At 36.8% G+C, this 23,701-nt stretch overlaps 1 protein-coding gene across 2 annotated transcripts in view; it reads left to right on the forward strand.

Annotated features, from left to right (window-relative positions):
* Window positions 1-23,701, forward strand: part of MMS22L (MMS22 like, DNA repair protein) — a 90,426-nt gene that overhangs the window by 27,837 nt on the left and 38,888 nt on the right. For both annotated transcript variants that reach the window (XM_085056297.1, XM_085056298.1), the window contains 3 exons: window positions 2,983-3,102; window positions 3,531-3,751; window positions 6,152-6,661. In XM_085056297.1, the coding sequence (XP_084912423.1) occupies window positions 2,983-3,102; window positions 3,531-3,751; window positions 6,152-6,661 (851 nt within the window). The remainder of the gene's footprint in view (window positions 1-2,982; window positions 3,103-3,530; window positions 3,752-6,151; window positions 6,662-23,701) is intronic.

Genomic DNA, 23,701 nt, shown 5'->3' on the forward strand with positions numbered 1-23,701 from the left:
TTAAATTCTACATGGGTAAGAGTTAAAATCGCTCATGTGTAAAAGCTCCCAGCTCTGTCACAAAAAAGGGTATTTTTGGGGAAACTAGTTGTATTAAGTGTTTCATACTTTTGTTGTAATTTGAAATTCTCTTCCAAAAGAAGAGAAAAATAAAGCTGGTTTACAATTCTATTTGTACTACAACATGAAAATTGTTGTAGTAGAAATATTATCATAACTGTTTGTCTACTAGGCAACATCAAACTGACTAAATTTATGGGTTTTCAGTATAAGAGGGATTTGTGTTTATGAAGTTTTATTGTGAGAATCAAAAGCTTTTAGTTTGCAAGAACTAATAGCAGTCTGTCTTATTAGACTTCCCAGTTTAGAAAAGAAATGCTTTGTGTCATTTCATTTCTGCCTCAATTTTATTATACTTTCAGTGTATTTTTGTTTAATTCTATCTTAAGAGATAGAGAAGTATTTCTTGGATTTCTAGGAAAACCAATTTTGTTACTACAGTAGGAGGTCATAAGAGAAAAATGTTGTGTTTAGATAGTACTATCATTTTGATAGTATCTGGTGTTCCTCCCTTCTGTGATAAATTAAAAGCTGACTACCTCAAGAGTTCTGATAGTATTTCCAGCAGTGCAAGAGACCATTTTAAGCAAAAGAGCAATGAGAGAATCCATTAATCCCAGGGATATTTGAAGTCTGGATAACTCTTTCATATTAAATTTGAGATAAAGCCTTCAGTGCTATCTTGCTTTTGGAAATTGTTCTAAAACTATTTTTGGATAGATAAATAATGATCCAAATTGAAGCTGCTCAGCTGCTATGTTTACTGTTATGTTTATTGAATTAATTTAACTGAAGCAGCCACTGTTTGTTGAATTAGATCCTAAACATAACCCTAGACACAAAATACAGCTTCAAGACTAAGTGCTCCCTTTCTGAATGGTGCGTGTTTTGGTTTTTTTTTTTTTGTTTTGGTTTGGTTTTTTATTTTTTGTTTGGTTGTTTGGGTTTTTTTTTGTTTTGGTTTGTTTTTTTTACATTCTTGTAACTGGCTAGATCCCTCTAGAGCAATAGGTATGCTCAGCTGCAGGATTTTTTGTTTTACATCAGGACTCTTGCTTTTATTCATTAAAAAACAATAGCAGCTATTCTGTCCCTTGTTTTTTGGTTCAAGATTGTTGGTGGTTTTTTTTTGGGAAGTCTACTGATTCAATAGTTATGTCATATATAAAAAATTGAGTATCACATTTCATTTGGAGGCATTTTTATTACATTTGAATGATTATTCTGGATATTTTGAATTAATCTACTGGAAAAGTTCTTACGTATTTCATTGGGTTTTGTATCTTGTACATAATGTCTTGAATATATAATTCTCTGTGACAACTGAAAATGTCTTCAATTTTCAAGCTGTTTTAGGAATGTACCACTTTAGAAGCTGTATGTCCTGCATTAATTGTTCATGAGAAGAGAAGGCAGGCATAGTTGGAACGTACTGTATGTGATTGTATAATTGTTTGCAGTGTTGTGATAAAGTGTAGCAAATTAGCATTGTGAGTAAGAGCAGAAGTCATAGAATCATGGAATGGTTTGGTTTGGAAGGGACCTCAAATGTCATCTACTTCCCATCCCCCTGCCATGGGCAGGGACACCTTCCACTATACCAGGTTGCTCAGAGCCCCATCCAAGCTGGCCTTGAGCATTTCCATGATGGGGCATGGAAGCTTTTTCTGGGCAACCTATTCATGTCTCTCCACCCTCACAGTAAAGGCTTTCTTCCTAATATCTAATCTAACCCTACTCTCAGTTTAAAGCCATTCCCCCTTGTCCTATCACTACACGCTGTTGTGAAACATCCCGCTCTTTTAGTAACAGGTACTTAAAGGCTTCTTCAGACTGCAACAAAAATTACCAAACAAGCAACCCCGTAAAAAACAAGACCAATAAAACCTAACAAAACCCAATACAACCTGATGTTATCATTTCCATCACCTGGACTAAGTGATTTATTTAAGTAGTTCATTAATTGAAGCATTTTCTGAGGTGGGTGAGCTTGGGACATTATTAAGGAACTGTCATTGGAATGTAAGGGGGTAATTCCCAATATTTATCTGAGACATTTATTTATTTATTCATTCCCCTTCTTGGGGCTTTGATTTTGAGTCATAAAACTCATCCTGTAAATTTTTTTAGATTTCTTTTATATTATTTTATATTATTTGTTACTATTATTATTTTATATGTTTATTATTTATATTATTCTTTTATATTACCCCTTTTATTCTCATTCAGCTTATTTTATTCTGTTGGAAATTCCAGACATTTAGCTGTTGCTTCTAAGCTAGAAGTAGTTTGGAGTTTCTCTTGTCACAGAACAAGTTGCTGCTGTCCCACAGATGTGCTAGATTCACGCTTGTAAACGTCTACCCTTAAGACAACTGCACACAAGTTGGTCCATTAAAACACTTTTGCACTCAGTGGAGACTGTAAAGCCCTTACAGGATTTATCATCCTAAAGTAGATGCCTGAAATAGGCTAGGTTAAACACATAATTTCAGTCAGAGCATGGAGCTCTTAATTTCCTACCTCCCATGCAAGTCCAGTTTGGTTGTCAAAAAGCTGGATGACAAGAGTTCCACTTTCATTATCCCTCAATTACAACCTGAATGCTTCACTGTGTTCAAATTGTTGGCATTTCCTATTTTCTTTCCTATGAACCTTTTCAGAGGTCTTTTTCAACTGAAATGATTCTGTGATTCTATGATTTTGGGATGAACTGTTGCACTGGCTGGTCTGCAGGCTGCAATTATTAGCTTTTATCTTCTAGTTCATTGCTTGTATTAGCAGATGCATTTACTCAACAGTATATAATTAAAAATAATTTTTATATTAGGAAATTACTTTGAATAGTCTGGTAGTATGTGGTTTATGTGTAGGTAAGGTGATATTCCCCTCCTACAATTAATTTCTTACTTCCTTTTCAAGACTGGTGTGTTAGAGGAACACTTACGAATGCATCTTCAGTGCTGTTTGACTTTGTGTAGTTTCTGGGATTTGAACCTCTCTATTGTCACCATACTCTGGGATTATTACAGCAAGAATCTGGTAAGTAGGTAAATATATATAAAAACTTAGAAATGCTTGTGGACAGTCCTTGACTTTTGCCGATTAATTCTGATTTTCCTGTAGCCAAGCTTGATTGCTCTATTTCGGTAAAACTACCTAGCCAATGTCAGTATCCCTAAATTTGCTATGTTTATTTAATGAAATCAAGTTTAAATATGTTATGGTCCATTACATTATGAAATAATAGATTATGATAGTACATTTTAACTCTTACTTTCCATCAGGACTGCTCAGCTTAAGATCTTGTAAAAATACTTTGCACACAGTTACAATGCATTTTAATTTCTTTAGCTGTGGTAGGAACATATCCTTTTGTTTGTGTGGAGGAGTGGAGTGCATCTTACTGCCTTTGGAATATTGGCATTTACTGTTATTATAATATTTTCTGTTTTCATCTATTCTTTTAGAACAGCAGCTTTACTGTTCCTTGGCTTGGTCTGAAGGATCTGGCAAATATTAGTAAGACTTCTTTGTCAATGCTTGAGTTGGTGAAACGCTGCTGCTGCGAACAGGAGATCCCTTCTCTGTACAAGGCCAGCAACAGCTACTTCATTTTCCTCAGCATTTTGGCACGGATTATGAAAGAAGAAAACAATGGTGTGCACCCTTGGAAACAAATTAAAGGACGGTATGGTTGCTATTTAGTTTGTCCCATTTTGTAAGAAGTATGGTGAGTAAGGGGCCCTTCCAGCTACATGCAAGGCAGGAGGCACTGTGCTCATGAGAAAGCAAAGGGGATGAGGGATCAAGGGTGATTCATAATTTGAAGAAAGCAGTTGTTCCCTGAAGTTTCTGTTGCCAGCTGAGGCTGTAACTGGGTCCAAGAATCACCTTGGCATCCATAGCCTGTGATTATTTAGTTCATCCCACTGGCCAGGAATTTGGTACACTGGCAGTGGTATGACCCAGTTGCCAGACAGATAATGCAATTAAAGCACAGAAATTGTGTTTGAGCTGCATGTAAGCCATGTGTTATTCAAGAACATGCAGACTGACACTTGCTAGGCCTGCGTTTTCATTTAAATATTTCATTTCTTTACAATGGTTTCCAAAATTTCTCATATTTTTGGGAAGTTTTTAACTTTTCACTTAATTTTGAAATGGACTAATTAAGTGCAGTCAGTCATGATATAAAAAAACCATAAAATATATATGCTTTATGTGAAACTCATGATGTTTTAGATGCTTGCTGAATCTGTGAGACTTTTCTTATGGCAGTAAGATAGCACTTGTAATGATTAGTACAGACTTGTTAAATTTTTTTCATTAGAGAAGAAGAAAATAGTTTTTTGGTTAAGGGTTTTGAGGTTTTTTTAAAGATTTTTTAAGTATTAATAAAATTCATTAAAACTTTATTAAGCATTAGTAAGATCTTCATGTATGCAAGCAATAAACATTAAAAAATGCCCAAGTGTATACATACCTTACAAAGTTATATGGTGTTTTTCTTCCAAGAAAGAAGGGTTATCTTGGCTATCAGAAAAGAACAGGATACCTAATGTCTGTGTACACTTCCCAAGTTGTAGTCACTAAAGTTTGGGTTTATAAATCACTGCAACTATGTAGGAACAAATACGTTGTTGGATTCTGTATGAGTGTCTTGCTTTTTTTTTTAATCTTGATTAGCCAACTCTGTTCTTTCTGAAATGAAATAATACTTACATTTTTGTGCTATTACAGCTCTTTATATTCCCTAGTTTAGGAGGGGGAATAATAATACACAACACACAGATCATCAGTCTGCTCAACCAGTATTCATCATTTCTACCTTGAAAAAATCAATTACACAAGTAGCAAAGTTTAACAGCCTACAGTTATGATTTTGGGATGAACTCTGTTTTCAGCAGCTAGCCAAGCATTAATTGATGCATGAAAAACATAAATGCCTGTCAGTAGTAATTTACTACTAAACAACATTAATTGGAATTGCTGTAATTTTTGTTGGCTAGAATTGATAACCTCAACACCATTTCCAACTATTTTCCAGGTGACAGAATAGGAAAACAGCATTTATGGATGTTTAACTACTGTATGTAGAACTTATTTTAAATTAAAGGTGAAAGATATGTCCAAAGTTTTAAACACAAAAATCAAAAAGTTAAGCAATCCATTTTCATCTTATACCTCTGTTGTAGGAATGGTGACTTTTAAATAAAAGTCTGCATCCGAGCAAAGGTCACAGAAAAGATGTCTTTGTATAAGCTTTTTCCTTTTTGTCAACCATTTCAAATGCTTACCACCATCAGCTTTGTATGACTTGAGCACTGTCCTATAAGCAATATAGATAAAGTTTCATAACATCTTCTTGTCTGGAGGGTGTTTTCTCTTCCAAATGCCTCAGTTTCTCTGTTTTCTTTCAAACCTCTAGTCCCCGGTCCATACCATAGGTGTGCAGTACAGGTTGATACAGATTGTGGCAAAGCATTGTGAAGAAAAGGAGTTTTCTGTCAGAAATCTTCCTTTTACTGTAGTGATGGTTTGGTAGGTGCGACTTTGATCACAGAAGTTGTGGCACTGTAGCATAACAACAGAAACCAGTAGCTGATTTTCACGTGGAAATGAAGAAGTTTCCAGGGAAGAAGTTGGTGTACAGGAATGCTTTGCTGTTGCAAAGAGATGCTACTTGACAACTTTCTTTCCTAGGAGCCATCATAGGCTAAACTTGATTTATTTGAGGGCACAGTACAGAGGAACACCCATCACGGACAGAGTAGAGAGAGTTTACTCCTAACAATGCATTCAGCTTGGTACTGGAGGTTGGATAAGGGGGAAGGGTTAGGCTGCACCTCTGATTGGAAACAATGTGCGCTTTAAATTAGGAGCAGAAGCTGAAAGAGCGTGTTTGTTCTAGTAGCTATAAGAGTATTGAGAAAAATGAGTATTTAATATTTAAGGGTTACTGGACAGGGACAACTGTAGACTAAAAGCATGAAAATATAATTTTAGTCACTCAAGAAGGTAAAAATTTCATATTTTAAGAAACTTTCTCTTTCCTGTTTTGTTTTTTTTTTTTGATTTTCTAATGTAGAATTTATTCCAAGTTCCATCGGAAAAGAATGCAGGAGCTGACAGAAGTGGGGCTGCAGAACTTTTTTAACCTCTTCCTCATGCTGGCAATTGTTGCGGAGACAGAAGATATAGTGAGTCGGGTGTTGGACCTTTTGGATTTCCTGACTCCATCCTCCATCACCATGTCTCGGAGAACTCTCATCTGGAGAGGTCATTTTGCTTTCCTTTTAATTTATGTTGAGAAGAACATGGACATTAGTGTCCTAGCTGAGAAAACCTCAAATGCTTTCCGTGAGAAGGCAAAGGAGTTTTTAGTAACCAAAAATGACTACACACAGAGACAAAATCTCTGGACTCTACTTTCAACCTACATTGATGGCGTCCAGGAAGCGTTTGAGACCAGCTGCTACTTGAGCCTTTCTGAGGAAAAGTTGCTAAATGATGGCTTTACTATGCTGCTGCCTGCATGTCGAGGAGCTGAGCTGAGCATGGTTCTGAATTTTCTTCAGGTTATTCTAGCCAGACTTCGGTAAGTTATTTAGTTAAATTGTGTATATAGACTAACATTTTGTTTTTAGGGTGAAACTGTAGTTTTTTTACCAAAATTGAGTAAAAGGAAAGAGAAATCTCTGAAGGACTGCAAATGATATGTTAAATTTCAGAATCTACCAATACTTCAGTGCATATAGAATCTTTGAAATGTTTCCTTACTGTTTCAAGAGATTAGGTTTGACATCTGATATTTTGTTATGAATTAGTGTCTCTTTAGGAAGTCATCCAATTGCTACTATTTCAGACAATGTCATCTTTCCTTTGGTACAGGAAACTTAGAAATTGTCTGTATCAATTACATACGTTGGGGGGTGGTGTTTTTCTGGTTTTGTTTCTTTATTGAATATATTCTGTTTTTAAGACTTTTCTGTTTTTTTCTCTTTCACCAAGGTTGCATTCAAATACTACAGTTAAGGAGATTTTAAATACTTGTCTGGGGTTCGATAGGAAAGAAGGAAATCATATTTTACCACTTTCAAGCAGTTTTGCTTTGATGTACGAGTTCATTTTTCAACATCCACTGTGCCCTTCAATAAGCATATTTTTTTGTCTACTGATGCCTTTGAGAAGCAGTCCTCCAGTTTGAAGCCCAAACTGCTTTTTTTTCATAAGATATTAAGAGGCAGCTATTGATCTGCCATTACTTCAAATGTGCAAGACTGAAATATGTGTAAAGAGCTGTGGAAGAGTGCATAATAGGAATACTGAGACCCATATGCAAGATCTCTCTTTAACTAGGTTCTTTGTTATTGTCTAGTAGTTTGACTGCAGCTGTCAATAGCTTATGGATCCAAAGACAACTGTTTTTCTGGCAGTCTTTTGAAAAAAGATGAAGCACAAAACTAAGTTTAGTTGATTTATTATTTATTATTTCAGTTCAACTGAATGTATTTCCTGGAATAAATTGGAGACTTCAAAAATACTTTGACATTTTCTCCATTAGCTAATACACAGCATTTGTTGTGTTGTTTTTAAAGATGAAATAGGGAGAAATTTGAGACTGGTAAGAAAATTGCCTATTTTATAACTTGGCATTATTTTTAAGCTTTCCAGGACTGGGAGTTATGTGGCCCTCTTTTAACACAGAGAAGAGGGCATGGAAGTTCAATCTAGACTTCTCAGGTCATCAGGCACAAGGGACAGGACAGTATTGGTACCTTTTCTTACAAAAAGTAGTTCTGCTGAAATATTTGAATTACCAATATGCTTAAATAGTAGTAATTGATTTGAGAGAGATTTTGAGAGCCTTGCTTTTAACAGTTCTTTTTTTCAAGGTCTGTATTTATACATTTGGTTACTGTTACCAACCTATTTATCCCATCTACAGAGGAACTAAATTCCTTTACACTTACAAAACACTTTGATCTTCAGGTTATATGGAACAAGAAAATGTTAGTGATTTTCCTGCTTTGACAGACTCACTGAAAACAGTCCTCTCTTGCCATGCAAATAAAACAACACTAAACCCACTTTTTCGGTTCAGAAGATATGGATGACTTTGTGCTAACCAGATGTTAAAATATTACTAACTTTACCAGACTGATTAGGCCTGGTCTGTTTTCAAACTCAGAAAAGGATGATATGCTTGTTTTTAGAATCCAGGCTGATAAAAGATAGTAGGCCTTTCATAAATGTAATTATTCTGTACACTGCACTCCTAATAATTTTATAGCTGTTTGACAGGGAATTTACAGGTAGGAAGGAAGTGAGATCACTGATTAAAGAGACAAGCAGCTCCCTCTAGGCTGTTAGGAAATAATAACTTCATGTGTTACTTTCTGCTAACCCCAGATGATGGCTCACAGGAGCATTCTTTATTTCTGATTAAGTAGCATTATGAAAATACTGACTTGGTTGTGTTAACTAAATGCCTCAATATTTAAAGCTTAAAATGTCAAATAGTTTTAGCAGTCCCCTTTAGCATACCTTGTTGGATTGCTGGAATCTCATTCCAGGTTTCCCAGTTGTTTTTATTTGACTATACTGTAAAAATTCTAGTCTTTCATTTTCAGAGTGAGGTGTAGCCAAAAGCTCTTCTTTAATTATAGCTATTCATGCTGCTATGGTTAAGGGCCTGTCAGCATTTCCATTATAAACCTTTATTTTCAAGGGTTTGTAACACAGCAGTGAAAACTTGCTCTGGGCTAAAATGTGGCATACAAGGGTTTGAAAGTGCACTTGTTTTCTTTCTTTCTTTTTTCTTAAAAGACATCTGAAAGGAGACCCCCACCTTCACCATTTTTACACTACAGTGTTTTAAAATAACCCTTTCCAGCTTTTTCTTGTATTTTTCTTGTCTGCTAGAAAAGTACTGGTAGCTTTTGATTGTTGTATTTACCTATGCTTAGACTGTTTTAAATAAGGTTTCTTAAACCACTTTTTTATTGATTGTTACCATTATGATTATTTTGGTATCCATATATTTAAATAGAACTATGTCTTGGCAGGAGAACTCATTTTTATCAGTTTTTCATATGTGGTGAGTGGATAATTGGAATCAAGATGCTACTTGCTGGCACTTGCAAGTATTTGATCTTCATAGTCAGATTCACTCTGAAGTGTAAGATTGTATTTTAATACAGTCTCCTTTTTAATAGCATGTAAAATAAAGAGTAAATAATCGAGAAACTCCCCTAAATCAAAATGTGAAGTGCTTCCTTCTTATGTTCACTTGGAGCATTCAGCTTGTATCTTAGGCATAAGTTTTTTTCTTTATTTTTTGTTTCTGTTTTTAAGCAGTGGTTTAGAATCCTGATTTTTTGTTTTGTTTTCTTTTTTCTTTTTTTTTTTTTTTTTTTTTTACTCAAAGGTAAATGCAGGATGTTTGCCCATGTGTGCTTTCATTTGTTCCAAATCTGTAGCACAATCTGTCATCTGAGTGCCTCCTAGTACAAAAAGAAGCCCTAGGTTGATAAAAATACAGGCATTAAATGGATTTGACAGAACTTGCTGTAAAAATGGATACAAGACTCAGAGAAATTTGTCTGTAGGTGCTGGCACTGCAGTATGTTATTCTTAAAAGTAGTGTTTGAAACATGCTAAAATGCCTTGTATTGTTATGGGGTATTGCTTTGACATGAGCTTTCTCTTATTATTGTCATCCTGGCATTTGGATTTTGTTGAGTGCTAGCACAGAGTTACAGGACTATAAAATGTGAGTACATGCCCAGGTGTAAAATCACTGCTGTGCTCCAATCATCTTTACCTGGTTTCAGGGAGACTCGGTACTGATTCCCATAGGAGAAATGGGAAGTACCACTAACCTAATACCATAATAAATGGTAATTTTAGTCGAAAACAGTTCTTGTGTATTTGTGCCCATTTGCACTTTTCTGCTCATTTTTGAAAATTTCAGTGTGTAAATTTCATAAGCTTTACAGGAACATTAACCAAGTAAACCTGTTTCTAGTAAAAAGTTACATTAATAATTGGGCCACAGGTAACAGGAGAACTGGATGTTTCTATCTGTTAGAGTGTGTTTAGCCTTGAGGTTGTGAGAGAAATCACAATAGGAATGGATTATCCAGTATATCTTTGCTATGGAAATGTATAGTCATTTGTAATTTTTTTTTTGCGTTATACTTGCCATCAAAACAGCCTGTGGGAAGCTTTTTCGAGACCAACAGAAGCATCTCTCCCCCTCTCTGTTACTGTGTAAGTTAGTAGATAAGCTCAGGAGGAGAATAAAAAGGTCCTCCCTCCTTCTTTTCTTCCCCCTCAGGGGTTACAGTGTTAGTCTTTGTAAAATCTTTTTTCTGATGTTGAGCTTCTGAAAACTGTATTCAGAAGAGTTTGGAAGATCATGAGTCTTCTCTTACCCATCCCATCCTGTGAGGATATTTAGAGCTACCGGCTGTGATGTCCTGATAAGCACAGAAGGCAACTCTGTGACTAAGCTGTTGAACTGAGAGTCAGAAGATGTTAGTTTAGCTCTAAGAGCTCCCAGACTTAATGAACGACCACTGAAAGTTACTCTGAACTTTGTCTACCTGTGCAGAAAAAAGGAAATAAATCCTTCCTTTTTCACTTTACAACAAATATGCTTAGGAAGCAAGCATGTCTTGCTACGCTAACTTGACCTGTCTTCTAAAGTATTTTTACTGGGTTTTTTTTTGAAGTTCAGGTATTCCATTAACAAAACTGGCATTTAGATTAATGTAATGAAAATCTAGTCTCTAAATTCTCTAATGCATAAGAAGTAAGCATTGCTTTAGAATATAGCAGCATTTTGAGAGGTTTCCTGTGTCTAAATCCTTAAAAATAATCTGTTACCACCTTCTCAAGGAATACAGTGTGTGTTCCTAGCTACAGTTGTTGCCTTAAGGTGTGGCTGTGGTAATTAAAATTGAATTTTCTTTTCTTCTTCTTTCTTTGTGGGGTTTGAGATTTTTCCCAGGTTTTTATTTGAGTTGAAAATAATGCATTTTCTTTTCTTCTTCTTACTTTGTAGGATTTTAGATTTTTTCCAGTTTTTATTGGAATAAAAAAAAGTTTTACATCTCTGTCCCTTGTATTCTGACCTTCAAAGTTGACTAGCTAAAACTGATATGTGTTTTGATTGTTTCTCCTTTGCTCTGAGAGTATTACTGTGCAAAGAAATGAAATGAGACAGCAGCGTGCACTGGAAATGTGTACCTAATACTTCACTTATAGAACATTCCTGTATATGTCTAGCACTGGTTCAGGTTTGCAAGAATATTCACTTCCCCTATTCAGCCTCCATTTTCTTGAATTGGTGGGTGGACATGTGAAAGTTGAACAATTGATCAACATGAATTTCACATTGATGTTTAAGGTATAATAGGAGCATCTGCCTTAGAAGGAGGGCAACAAAGCTGGGGACAAAGCTGGAAGGTATGTCCTTATGAGGAGTGGCTGCGGTTTTGGGGTTTGTCTGGTTTGGAGAAGAGGAGGCTGAGATGTGACCCCTTTGCTCTCTACAGATTCCTGAGAAGGGGAGGTGGAGAAGGAGGTACTGAACTCTTCTGCCTGGGCTCCACTAATAGGACATGTGGGAATGGTTCAAAGCTGCATCAGGGGAGGCTTAGACTGGACATTAGGAAACTTTTCTTTACTGAAAGAGTGGTTAAGCACTGGAACCAACTTTCTGGAGAAGTGGTTGATACCCTAAGCCTGTCAATGTTTGAGGCAATTGGACAATGCCCTTGATAATTTGCTTTAGCTCTTGATCAGCTCTGAATTGTTTAGGCAGTTGGCCTAGATAGTCATTCTAGGTCCCTTCTTAATGCAATGTTCTATTCTACTGTGTTCTATTCTAGAATCACTTTAAGAACAAACTGAAACAACAAAAGCTATAAAAAAAACTTCTAACTGTTGATGCCCAAAAAAAGTCAGTCCTGACACCCAAAGCTAAAGAAACTCAAGTCTAGTACTCAGACATCAATAATGAAGATACACGATTCAGTCTCCAGTGCTATAGATGGGAACACTTTTTGTGTTCCATCCGTTGTATCCATTTTATCTACCAAAAATTAATCTAGATAAGCTTTCTGTAGCCTACCAGACAGCAGTACAGGACTTCTGTTGTGAAGAAGTAAATCCATGAAAAAAAGTAAAATCATATCCAGGTGGACTGAGAACCTGCTGCTTGGGACCCTGCAGTTGTTTAGAGAAAAACATACTCCCTGAAGGACATAAAGCACAGATTTGTTTTCTGATGGAAGTGCCTCACTTCGGAAACTGTTTCCCCCAAATTAACTTTCCTCTTGGTTTTCCTTTTATTCTTCACATGAGGTGTGAGAATGGCTTTTCATATAGAGAATTTGTTTTTGTTGTGGATGTTAAACAAAAGAAATATTTTTGCCAATAAAATCATTATATGCAAGTAGCCTTCTAATCTCTTAATTTTGATTGTTTCTTCGTTACCTTACAAGATCTATATTTCTTCTCTCTTTAGGATATCTCATGTCAGATTTAAGGCTTATTTAAAATGAACAGAAAGCTGAAGCAATTTTCTTTATTCCATTTCAGTCTCCTAAGGCCTATTTCCCCCTGGTGAGCTCATAGCAACAGGGGGGTTTAAGGGAATTCAGCTTTCTGCAAATTAATGTCTCACATCATGAAAATTCAGGACCTTTTTTTTTTTCTATGTCTTGAAAAAGTAATACAGTGAGTGCGAGTATTATTTCTTGCCAGCGGGTGGAAGATGAATGATTTTGTCACAGTTTTACTGCTTGATGAGCAGTGTCCTGAGGGTCAGGCTTAAGTCTGTGTCACTATGCTGCTCATTACTCTTGAGCTAAATAAGGGCTGATTGGATCTAAATTGCCTAGCACATGGGCCGCAGATGAGCTCAGTGAGTAGGGGATGACCTGCTATTCAGGCTGGGAGTAACCCCGGTGTGCAAATGCTGCATTAGAACACCGTGGGAGAATGAGAGGCTACCGACCGCTGCCAGCAAAAGAAATCGAAATGTAAAAACTCTTTGATGCTGCAATGTTAGAATTTGAAATGTAGGAAGTGACAGGTTGATGGTACTTATCAGCTTTGGCTGGATTAGAGAACAGTGTCATCTTGCTTATATAATGACAGAAGAATGAAGCTCGCTCCCCAGTACTTTGCGGTGCAGAGCTGCTGCTGGCAGAGCCAATGCTGCCTCCTACTGACAGCTGGTGCGGGAGGATGGAGGCAGCGCCCGGGGAGCTGCCCAAGTGCCCAGCTGTGCCTGGCTGTTTCTGGGCTCTTAGCAGAGAACCAGAAACCTGGCTGATCAAATAGCAAGGGTACGTTTTGGGACAAGAGCAAGCCACTGTCTTGGGTGTGTTGAGAATGTTAAGACGAGTTAATTATGTGCACTGAACCAGACACATCTGGCTCTGCTTCACCCAGAATATTTCCCTTTGCACTGTTGTCTCCATTGCTAGCCCCTGTGAAGGGAGTTGATCTCTCTGGAGAGGAGAATTAATTTGTGCCTATATGTTTTAAAGAAAGTTGACCTTTAAAGTAGAGGAAAAAATCTGAACCAACTCCAAGGAGAATCCTTATGCTAACTGAGCAGATGAATATACTTGTCCTAATGGAGTAAAATGAAAAGCAATGAAAGCACCTGCTGGCTGCTGGACACAACACAGATCGTAGCACTTTGTTGCCGTTTCGAAAGATTCAGTTCAGTGGTTCCGTAGAACAAGCTTTTGGGTTTAGTTACCCCCCACCATCATTCATACTTTAAAAACTGGGTAATAGCTACAGTGATGAGAAATAGCCACTTGCTTCATTTTTTCCAAATTTGTTTCAGATCCCGTTACTGACAGTTGTAACCTACGAGCATCAACTTCTCTTGCTACGAACTTCTGGGACTGTCTAATCAGCAAAAACAATTTGGTGTGTTCTCTTGAAAGCAATGACCAAGTGAAGAGAAGGGATGAATCTCAATACATGCTGTATTTTCTGTTTACTCTTTAGTGTTTTTCTGTTTTTTGGGTACATACTGTTTGATTCTTCATCCCCTAGGAGGCTTTTGCTTATGATTGAATTTCTTCTTGGGTGTAAAACAACTTCTAGTGTACTCATTCCTGGGTATCCTAACCAATAAAAAAAAAAACAAACCCAAAACAAAAAAAGCACCACAGCCGTAAAAGTGCAGTTTTTCTGTAAAATGGTGTGAGTCCATCGGAATGAGAGGGATTTTCATAAAAATCATCAGTAGTGTAAGGCGCCAGTGTTACTTCTGTAATCTTAGTATTATCAGTGTTTAATGGCATTCGTTCAGTTGAGATCACTGAAAATGAAGAATTGTTTAGCACAACTAGTTGTACTAGATGAAGAAGTGTTAGTAATTGAGTTTGTATGTAGCCAGAACTTAGAGGGTGTTTCTCTGTGTTCAAATGGAAAACAAAACCAGAACTTAAAATTACTTTGATAGTTTGAAATAAATTATCATCAAAAAGAGGAAGTAGTGAAGGCCAAGTACTGAAATTAGGAAGGACACATGCAAGTATAGCATACAATGCTTGATGTAGCAGCTGTATTGTCAAAGTATGGGGAGGTGAGAGAAACAGGGCATTTCCACATCTGGGGTTGGTTGAAAAACAGCTGCCATAGCTGTTACCCCATTTCTGCCTTAGCTTGTACACTTTTTTTCTTGCTCAGCACAGATTCCTGCAAGATCCAGTATTATCCCTGCACAGTTTCTGGCTAGTGCAGGGAGAAAGCTGAAATTATTAGTGAGTCAGAATTGTTTGTGAAGTGGATTCCCTTGTGTCTTACAAGGAGTGGGAGGTGAACCTGTTTCTTATGCTTTCACCTCTGTTTACAGGATGTTTATTTATGTGAGTTTCTAAGACAATAGTATTTGCAAGAAAATCTGAAGTTAGACTGAAATCTATTGGCTGACTTTTAACAGTGACTTTCTTATGCACAGAGCCTGTAGGATATTAGGAAGCAGGACCTAGACTATATTTGAGAAAAAAACCAAAAAAATTTAAATATTGTTTTGAGGTGTGTTAATAAAACTGAAGATGAGAAGAACTGCTTATTCTGTCTTTAGCTGTAGTGTTCTCTATGCAGTTCTGGATATGTCAGTTTATCCAAAATATTTATGAATAAATTGAAAATTGGAGAGAGTCACAGAAGTGAATGACTAGAGTAGGCAGTTTGTATAAGTTTGATGAAAGTGATTCAAGCTAGGAAGAGTTGAGGGGAGACATGCTAGTAGTTACCCAGTATGTAAAAGGATGTTACAGGTTTTCTGCTGTTCTTCATACCAGTGAAGACAGAATTGGCTTCATTTTGGACAGAAGTTTAGTGTGGTTATTTAGAGTAGCCTGCAAGGGTAGCACTCTTGCAGGCTTTTAGAGAGACTTGTGGAATCAAACTTACTTATTTTCTTTTTTTTTGGAGCTTTTTTAAAATTTCCATGTTCTATTGGGGCAGAAAAATTGAACCTGTTTAGTGCTACTGTATCCTACTTGTTGGAATTTCTGGGGAGGGAGTGTAAGGTTGGCTTCTACTGTAGGCACAGGGCAGTGGCCCTGCTGAAAAGGGTGATGGGGTTTTGGTGGTTTTGTGTTTGAGTCTTGAAATCTGTCTAGAAAATTACTTTGCAAATGCTTTTTTAGACTTTGATACAGGGCATGCAGGTATGCATTGCCATGTTTTATTTGGCTTGGAGCAAGTCCAAGTGTCACTAATTGCCAATGACTAAATTGCTCCAGCTTTCTTTACAGTGGCACTAAAACAGGGACAGTGAAAATGTGTGTAGTGGGAAATGAGCCTGAAATAGTAGGCCACCATATCCTCCCTAAAAATAAACTGGGAACAGGAGAGCATACTTTGCAATATATACATTGTGCATCATCTCAGGATCTTGTGGGGACCGCTTCCTGACATTTTTTTGGGGAGGAGCAAGTAGAGAAAGGTAAAAGCAGTTTATGGTTTCCTTAGTTGTGTGATAAGCTGAAGGTAGTCTATTCCTTCCTTTTTTTTACAACCAGAAGGCCTTGTTTATCTCTAATAGAGGTTAATTAAAGCCTTAGGGCAATACTGAGCCCCTGCCAATGGCTGTAAGGTACAGACATAATCAAGGCTGCAGCCTCTCACTGTAGGGAATGGGGAGGTAACTGTGGGCTTGTTGCAGGCTCTGATAATGCAGATGTGCTAATGCTTCTGAAAATACAGGAGTGAACTTATTTTTGGTCGGATAGTTCTGTTCATTCGTTAATTTCTGGCTGTTATCAAAAAGTTGTGTGAAGTGTCTGGTTTAATGTGTGTGCTTGCAAATGCATGTTAAGAGGCAGAAAGATCCTGGTTCTCTCCATGGTAATGCAGGGGCTGCACAGGCAGCCACAGCAGCTATTATGCACGCAGCAGGAGCATCCTGCTGCCAGGGATGTGTCATCCTTTACTGAGGGGCAGGACAAGGGAAGAATAGGCAAGAACAGATGTGCTTGCCAGGACAATGAGGTTTCCTTCTACTGCTTTTTGCTGTCTTGTTTCCCTTACAGAAGTCAACCACAAGAATAAAACCGAGTATTTTCATTTATATTCTTTTGTTTTCCTGGACAGGAATATATTGATTAGCTATTGGAGATGTGCCTTTGGAAGTACTTCAGTAAGTGTGCCATGTATCTGCCTATTAAGAATATTTTAGTGCTGCTAAAGATTTGCTCCCAGAGAATTCCTCTGATTCACACCACACCTATATATATTAAAAGGTATTCTACAACAGCTTGAATTGGTGAGGAAAAACGGTGTGTATTTGTCCAGAGTGTTACATTTATGTGTAGTTGTATATTAGGTGCAAAGATGACACGAGAAAGTAATGTACTGTGATCATCTCTTAAATAATAATTAACTATAACACAACCATGATCATCCAAACATCATAGGGAGAGTGAATACATTCAGGCAATCAGGGGATTTTACAATGTAATTATTAGGCATTGGGGAGATGTGACCCTGTTTAGGGTAACTGGGAGCTGTGGTTAATTGATGCTTGCATAATCAAATTTTTACTCTTTTATTGTTCTGGGACCCTACGCTTTGCAAGAAAATGTGTGCATGCACTTAGACGAAAAAGAAACCCCAAGCATATGAAATTATAAGCCCAAAAATGAATCTTGAGGTTATGCTTACATTATCTTGCCTTGCTGTACTGAATTACTGCTATGATTATAACTGTTGAGAAATCACTTATATTGTCTGTAAATCATCCCCATTTTACATCACAGTGAAAATTCAATACGTCTTGATTCCGAGTAGTTTGTAAAGGTATCTATTTTCCTAAGACATGAAAAATAGCTAGCTTTTTCCAAGTCAAACTCAAAAATTGAAGGTGTTTTTTCTTGTAGCCAAAAAAATTGTTGTTTTCTTTCTTGACGGAAAACCTTTGACATGTATACAGTCTGAACATAACGACAGAAAATACAGGGGATGCAGTCCCCCTTGAGCTTCATTGTCTTCTCCAAGTTTAGAATGGGAGATGAGGAAATGGCATCAAGTTGCACCAGGGAAAGTTTTGATTGGATATTAAGAAAAATTTCTTAATGGAGAGGGCTGTCAAGCACTGGAACAGGCTGCCCAGGAGGTATTTAAAAAAAGATGTGGCACTTGCAGGCATGGTTTGGTGGTGGGCTTGGCAGTGCTGGGTTAATGTTTGGACTTAATGGTCTTAAAGGTCTTTTCCAACCTGAAAGATTCTATGAAGATGTAAAACAGACTTTCATTTCATTAAAGTTCATTATGAAAGGGTTTCCACTGCACTGCTGTGATACTGAACCTCTGGAATTTCAAATAGCTCAACCTGCCTTCCAGAAGATTTGAAGATTAAGTGTAGCATTGCTGCTGTCTCTTACTAAAAGTTTGTCTCTAGCTCCTCTTTTTTTTTCCTGTTCTCTCTCTTTTTCCTGCACTATCTTGAAATAGAGTAATTTCTGAAAACTCTTCAGCAATCCTATCTCCATGTAAATTAATACTGTAAATTGTGCTGCTAGTGAGGGTGGAGGGGAGTAGTAAGAGTGGGTGGGGGGAGAGAAGAATTAAAATCATTCCAATAAATGGTTTAATTTATGCCTCAGCAGTTAAGCATGCTCCTGGTTAACAGAAATACCCTTCAGCTACACAGGATTTGGGAGGGTTGGAGGGCACTCATTTGCACATAAATAGCCATTAACTGATAAATTCCCAGAGGTCTCCTGTTGCATGCTAGTGGTTCTGACCTACTTAGCTAGCTTAAATTTGTTTTACAGAATTATTATAATTCCATCCTTGGTACTTAAACTTTGTGATTAATGCATGCCTCACAATACAATTAAAGTATAATTACACAGTTTTACAGTTTGCTATCATGGTGTTATTATTATTACAAAGAGCTGGATTTTGCAAATATTAGAAGAATTAGGGTTCTGATACCCATCACTTTGCTGTTATTAAGTGATTATGTTAAATGGGACCCCTTTATGTCTGAAGAATGAAGTGGAGAGAGGGGAATCATTAACTGGCACATCAGATGGTTTCTAAGTGATTGAGGAAGGGAAGTGTGGTGAGTTTTTTACACATCTGTAGATGATAGGTGCGAATACCTTTTGTGCATCTTTGCCAGCTGCTTGTGACATGCTCTAGCACATCTGTGCTGTAGTTCTTGAAAAGGTTTCATACTAAACATCTCTCTGTAATCCGTTAAAAATCATTTGCATGTGTTAAACTTTGATTTTATTGTACTTCATTGAAGCTTTTTATTACATGGACTTTTTTTTATACTCTTACAAAAACATGAGCAGCCAGATACAGAGGCTCGATAGATCTGTGCAGTGTAGGGTAGAGTGTGCCTCCAAAGATGATACAGATCTTGTGCACTCTAAACTCAGAGCACTTCTCTGTGAGGTCTCTTCCTGACTTTTCAGTTTGTGCATGAATGTATTGCATATTTATACTGGCTGCAAGTAACAGTAAGTCACAAGTACTGCTATTTCTACCTTAACTATTAGGGTTACCTGGCCTTTGCTATTTTTCAGACCAAACTTAGTTCTCTGGCTACTACACATTCTTCAAGGAGTGATCCAAGAATCAGTAATGTTACTTGTATATGACCTAAAAAATGCTATTGTGGTGCATAATTCTTATTACATCCTTTTTCTTTTTTTTCCCAATGCAGCTGTATCAGAAAACTTAGGTCTTTACATTAATGATTAATGTAATTAGTAATTAAAAAGACTGAAAAAAATTATATTCTCCTTATTCCAATGTAAGTAACAAAGGTAATTTTACTTTGTATCTGTGAATATGTGCTATATTGCAGACTTCATTGGTGAGAAATGGATCAGTTAATGTATTTTCTGCATTACACTTTCTGTTCTTCTAAAGCTCTAAGGTTATACTATAACATTTTTTATCTAATTGCAACTAGAGTGAAAACTCCAAATGTGGTACAGAAATCGAATGTTGCACCCTCTAGTCTTATTTGATCCAGTGTCTTGGTTTTCATTTTTGTTTAGTTTAAAAAGAATTGTTGCTTATGTGGTTTTCTGGTTTTCCTAAGTTGTGCTATTAATTTCTTCAACAATGAAAATATTTCTTCTTTTTAATTTCAGAGAGTAACAGGCAAATACAGATCTTTTTCTTAGATTTGCTCCTTTCACATCTGTATTTTTTGTCTGTATTTATGCTGCTACAATGATATAATCTCTGCTTTTGCTGTTATCATTTGAGCTCAGAAAACATTGGTCATTATTACCGATGCATGGAAGCATTCAAACAGGTAGCCAGTAATTATGCTTGGAAGGATGTACTATATTTCAAGGCTTCCTACTTGAATATTCGTGAATTGGTTTTATTTCTAGTCTTTAAAAAAAATACTGCATTAAAGTGATTTAAATCATTTTCATGTGGCACTGCAAAAATGCAAAGGCACATTACCAGAAAGAAATGGTCAGCAATAAGAGCTGTTTTGCAAAGTTGGCTTGCAACAGCTACCACACTATGTGGAGAAAACAGTTACCCTGTAATAATAAGACTAATGAATTCAGAAATCCATTGATTGAACTGGCTCTGGGTAGATTATGTGCAGCCTTGCTTCAAGGAGAGGAATTTATGAAATGTTTGCCGCATCCAGCAAGCACTGCTGCTATAATACAGCTGCCTCCTCAGTGGTTTGCTTTGATCCTGTGGAATGAAAGGACAGGAGGATCAGCTCAGGTCTAAATGAGATTACAGCTGGTTCGGCAGCTTATCTGGTCTAATGCCAACTAGTGTGGCTTTGCACGTCCTAAGGGGTTTACAACAGAAACTGTTTATTGAGTATCATCGGTTTACTCAACACAAGCAGGCTAATCCTTCCCAGCCTCAGCATGTTGTAGGATTGTGTATGAGCCAAACCAAAAGCTGGTGCAGCCAGGGCCTCCAGAGCCCTTTGTCTCGCTTCATATTGATTTTTTTACCTGTGTTAAAGACAGTAAAAAATAAAACCAATAACCAGCCCTATTGTGAGCAAAAGGTTAATCTGACCTAAAAATCTTACAAAAGCATCTTTTAACCCTAGAAGGGATAGTAGCCTTTCTCTGACTTTTCACTCAAGGGATTTTCCAGTTTAGGGTTTTGAAGAGCAAAATAGGAAAAACAGCTTCGACATTTAACTCTCTATGTCTTGAAGTTGCCTCTGAATTCTTTCAGCAGCTGCATAGAAAACTTTAAACAGTTATTTGTGACATTATTAACAATATGTTGTCTATCTGTAGTAAGGGATGCTGCATGGCAAGGACAAGACATGCTGAACATAGAGGCAGAGTAGTAGGAGCTGGTAGGTGTCCCAGGGCTCATGCTGTTTTTTCACTACGGTGGTTTTTATGTAAAAAACATCAGAAAATGCCTTTATCAGCTACTGTTACGATGAAAAAACAAATGTTGCAAACTAGGCAAGCACATCTTCAAAAAATTAAGAAAAGTAACAAACAGGCACATAAAAGCAGAATGTTTTAAAATATTATGTGCTGCAGGTTTTTAAACAGCATCCCTTTCTGTTTTTATATGAAATACAATGCAATATTTCATACAATCATATTTTATTGAGTATATTTCCATCTGAGGTAAGTCTTTTGGAAGGCATTACAGCATGTGTCAGATTATTATAAATCAAATGTTTCTTATAGTGTAGAGAAATATTGGATTAAGCTATAGGAAGCCTTGCAGAATAGTTGCAATACGTTTACACTGAAAAGAAACACAACATGTTATCAAATCTGCATTGTTGGAATTATTATTAAATACATCTATCTGTATATTGTGCTGCATATTATGGGGAGTTATTAAATCAGTTTTGCCGTGATGCAGGGAAGAGAATTTGTTGCCACAACTATCTGTCATCAACTGCACATAGCAGACTTAAACTGGAAACTGTTTGAAGACTGTTGATTATGACCTAAGAGAAAAGATGACAGTAACTTGAGAAATTACGAATGGCGGTTTTCTGTTTACTTCGCCTAATTGGAATGAATGTCTATTTAAGCTATATGTAAGCAAAGACATTAGCATGGAAGCATTAAGAGTGTTTTGTGGAGAAATTGCTAAAAATGTGTAAGATAAATGTGATCGTTACTAATACTTAAGCCTAATGGACAAGATGTGTACAAGTTTAAAATGTAGTAATTGTCCACTTACTTGTATTCAATCAAATCTGCTCTTAAGGCAATGGGCTGCTCTCGTGTAGTATTACACTTTAACATGTTTGAAGATAAAAACTATTGTCGATGATTGCTTAAAGTCTGTTTGTTCAATCATCTGAACAGTGCAAATCAAAGCATTTTGTCAGACTGTGAGAAGTTTTGCCTGGATAATGCTTCCCACACACACACAGGTCGCCAGATAAATTATGTGCACAGTTTTACAGCATAGCTGGTGCTGGAAGTTAAATGGATGCCCAGTGGTAGAACTTGTAAAACATTTTCCTGTTAACACTACCAGGCAGAATTGACATTGTTGATGGTACCTTTGATCTAATAAACTATCAGTTCTAACAGTGATTTTTACTGTGTTTCAGAGGGGATGATGATATAAGTTTAGCAAGCCTGCCATTCTTCCTGGATGACAGAAGATTAGCTCTACTGTCTGTATTACCTAGTGTAGGGAACAATGTTAGTAGGGGATGTTTTGTACCCAAAGTAATCACCTCCACTAAAAAGATACATTACACGAACAGCATCCTTTCCTGCAGCAGATACTCCATGAAGAACAAAATTGATTTTGTAGGAAGGAAATAAAATGCTTTGGTTTGGAATTTGGAAACAAGTTAGTTCATTATCTTGAGTACAAGTTTGCTTGCCTTCCAAAATCTGTTTTCTCTCTTGAGAGGAAGATTTTCCTAAACCACTTACAGTATATGACTCCCAGCAGCTTGCTACAGAGGATGCATATAGGTTTTGATTTTCTGCAAAGGCAGCTAGAGACACTGGACCAAGAGAGTTTCATTTTTGAAAAGAAAAAACTTTATTTGAACTACAGTTTCTCTCTCTGTTACAGTCTTGTTTTAGATTAAGAGTATTTTTGAAGCATTTTCTCAGGCTTTCTGCCTGAAAAGTGAGTGGCATTATAGTAACAACAGTGTTACAGGTGTAATGCTGTTAATGGAAATTATTTCAGACTGTCTGAAGAGATAAGTGTGGGTAGTAGTACTTCTGTGGGGTTTTTTTTTCAGTATTTGGGGTTTAATATTTAATATTTTGATACTCTCGTCAGGACTTTATGCAGTTATCCTCAGAGTCCATTTCACATCTCCTGATTCCATCAAAAATTTTAACTGAGGTGGCACCAACTCAGCATTTGAATTTCTGCAGCCAGAATAGTAATTTTACCAGTTTGTCTCTGCTTGTTGGTGCTTGAGCCTGGGTGAGGACATGCTCAATGAGAGAAACTGCGTTTCTAGATCTGTACTAGATAATGGAAGACATATGAGATGTGATGAAGTTGACCTCAGTGAATGTTTCATGCACTTAGTTGAACTTTGAAATTTTTTTTATATTTTCTATAGCATAGCAAGAAGAATTTTAATAATCTGTATTCTTTTGATATATTTGAATGAAACACTGTGAGCTTAAAGAGAGATCCACTTTAGTACAGTATGTGGGTGTCTCTTCCCCAATGTGGGGAGTCCATCAGCATTGGGAGTCTGATTAACTACTGGGGTCTGAATTGTAAGAAATTATCTGTTTAAGGTCAACCTTTAAGCTTTAATTTTTATTTCTACTATCTGTACTGTGTAAAAAATTACTCACAAAGTGTAAACAGTAGTTTACAGAAGAGATGAACCCATCTCATCATTGTAATTTCCTGTCAGCTGCTGTTATCCTGATCTCAGAGTCCATGGAAGAACTAAAGGCAGGATTTTGGAAATAACTGTATCTAAAACTGGATTTCAGTGCTGGCCTTTCAGAACCATTGCTTGGCATTCCAGTCACACTACATAGTTATTGTTTCTCATGAAATTTTTTTTTTGCGAAAAAAGACAGTAAGGAATTGGTAAAAAAGACTTAGCTTGTAAAAATTCAGAAAATTTGTTGTGTCTTGAGTCTGG

This window comes from Lichenostomus cassidix, chromosome 3 (assembly GCF_008360975.1).
Source record: "Lichenostomus cassidix isolate B80296 chromosome 3, HeHo_3.0, whole genome shotgun sequence".
NCBI lineage: Eukaryota > Metazoa > Chordata > Aves > Passeriformes > Meliphagidae > Lichenostomus > Lichenostomus cassidix.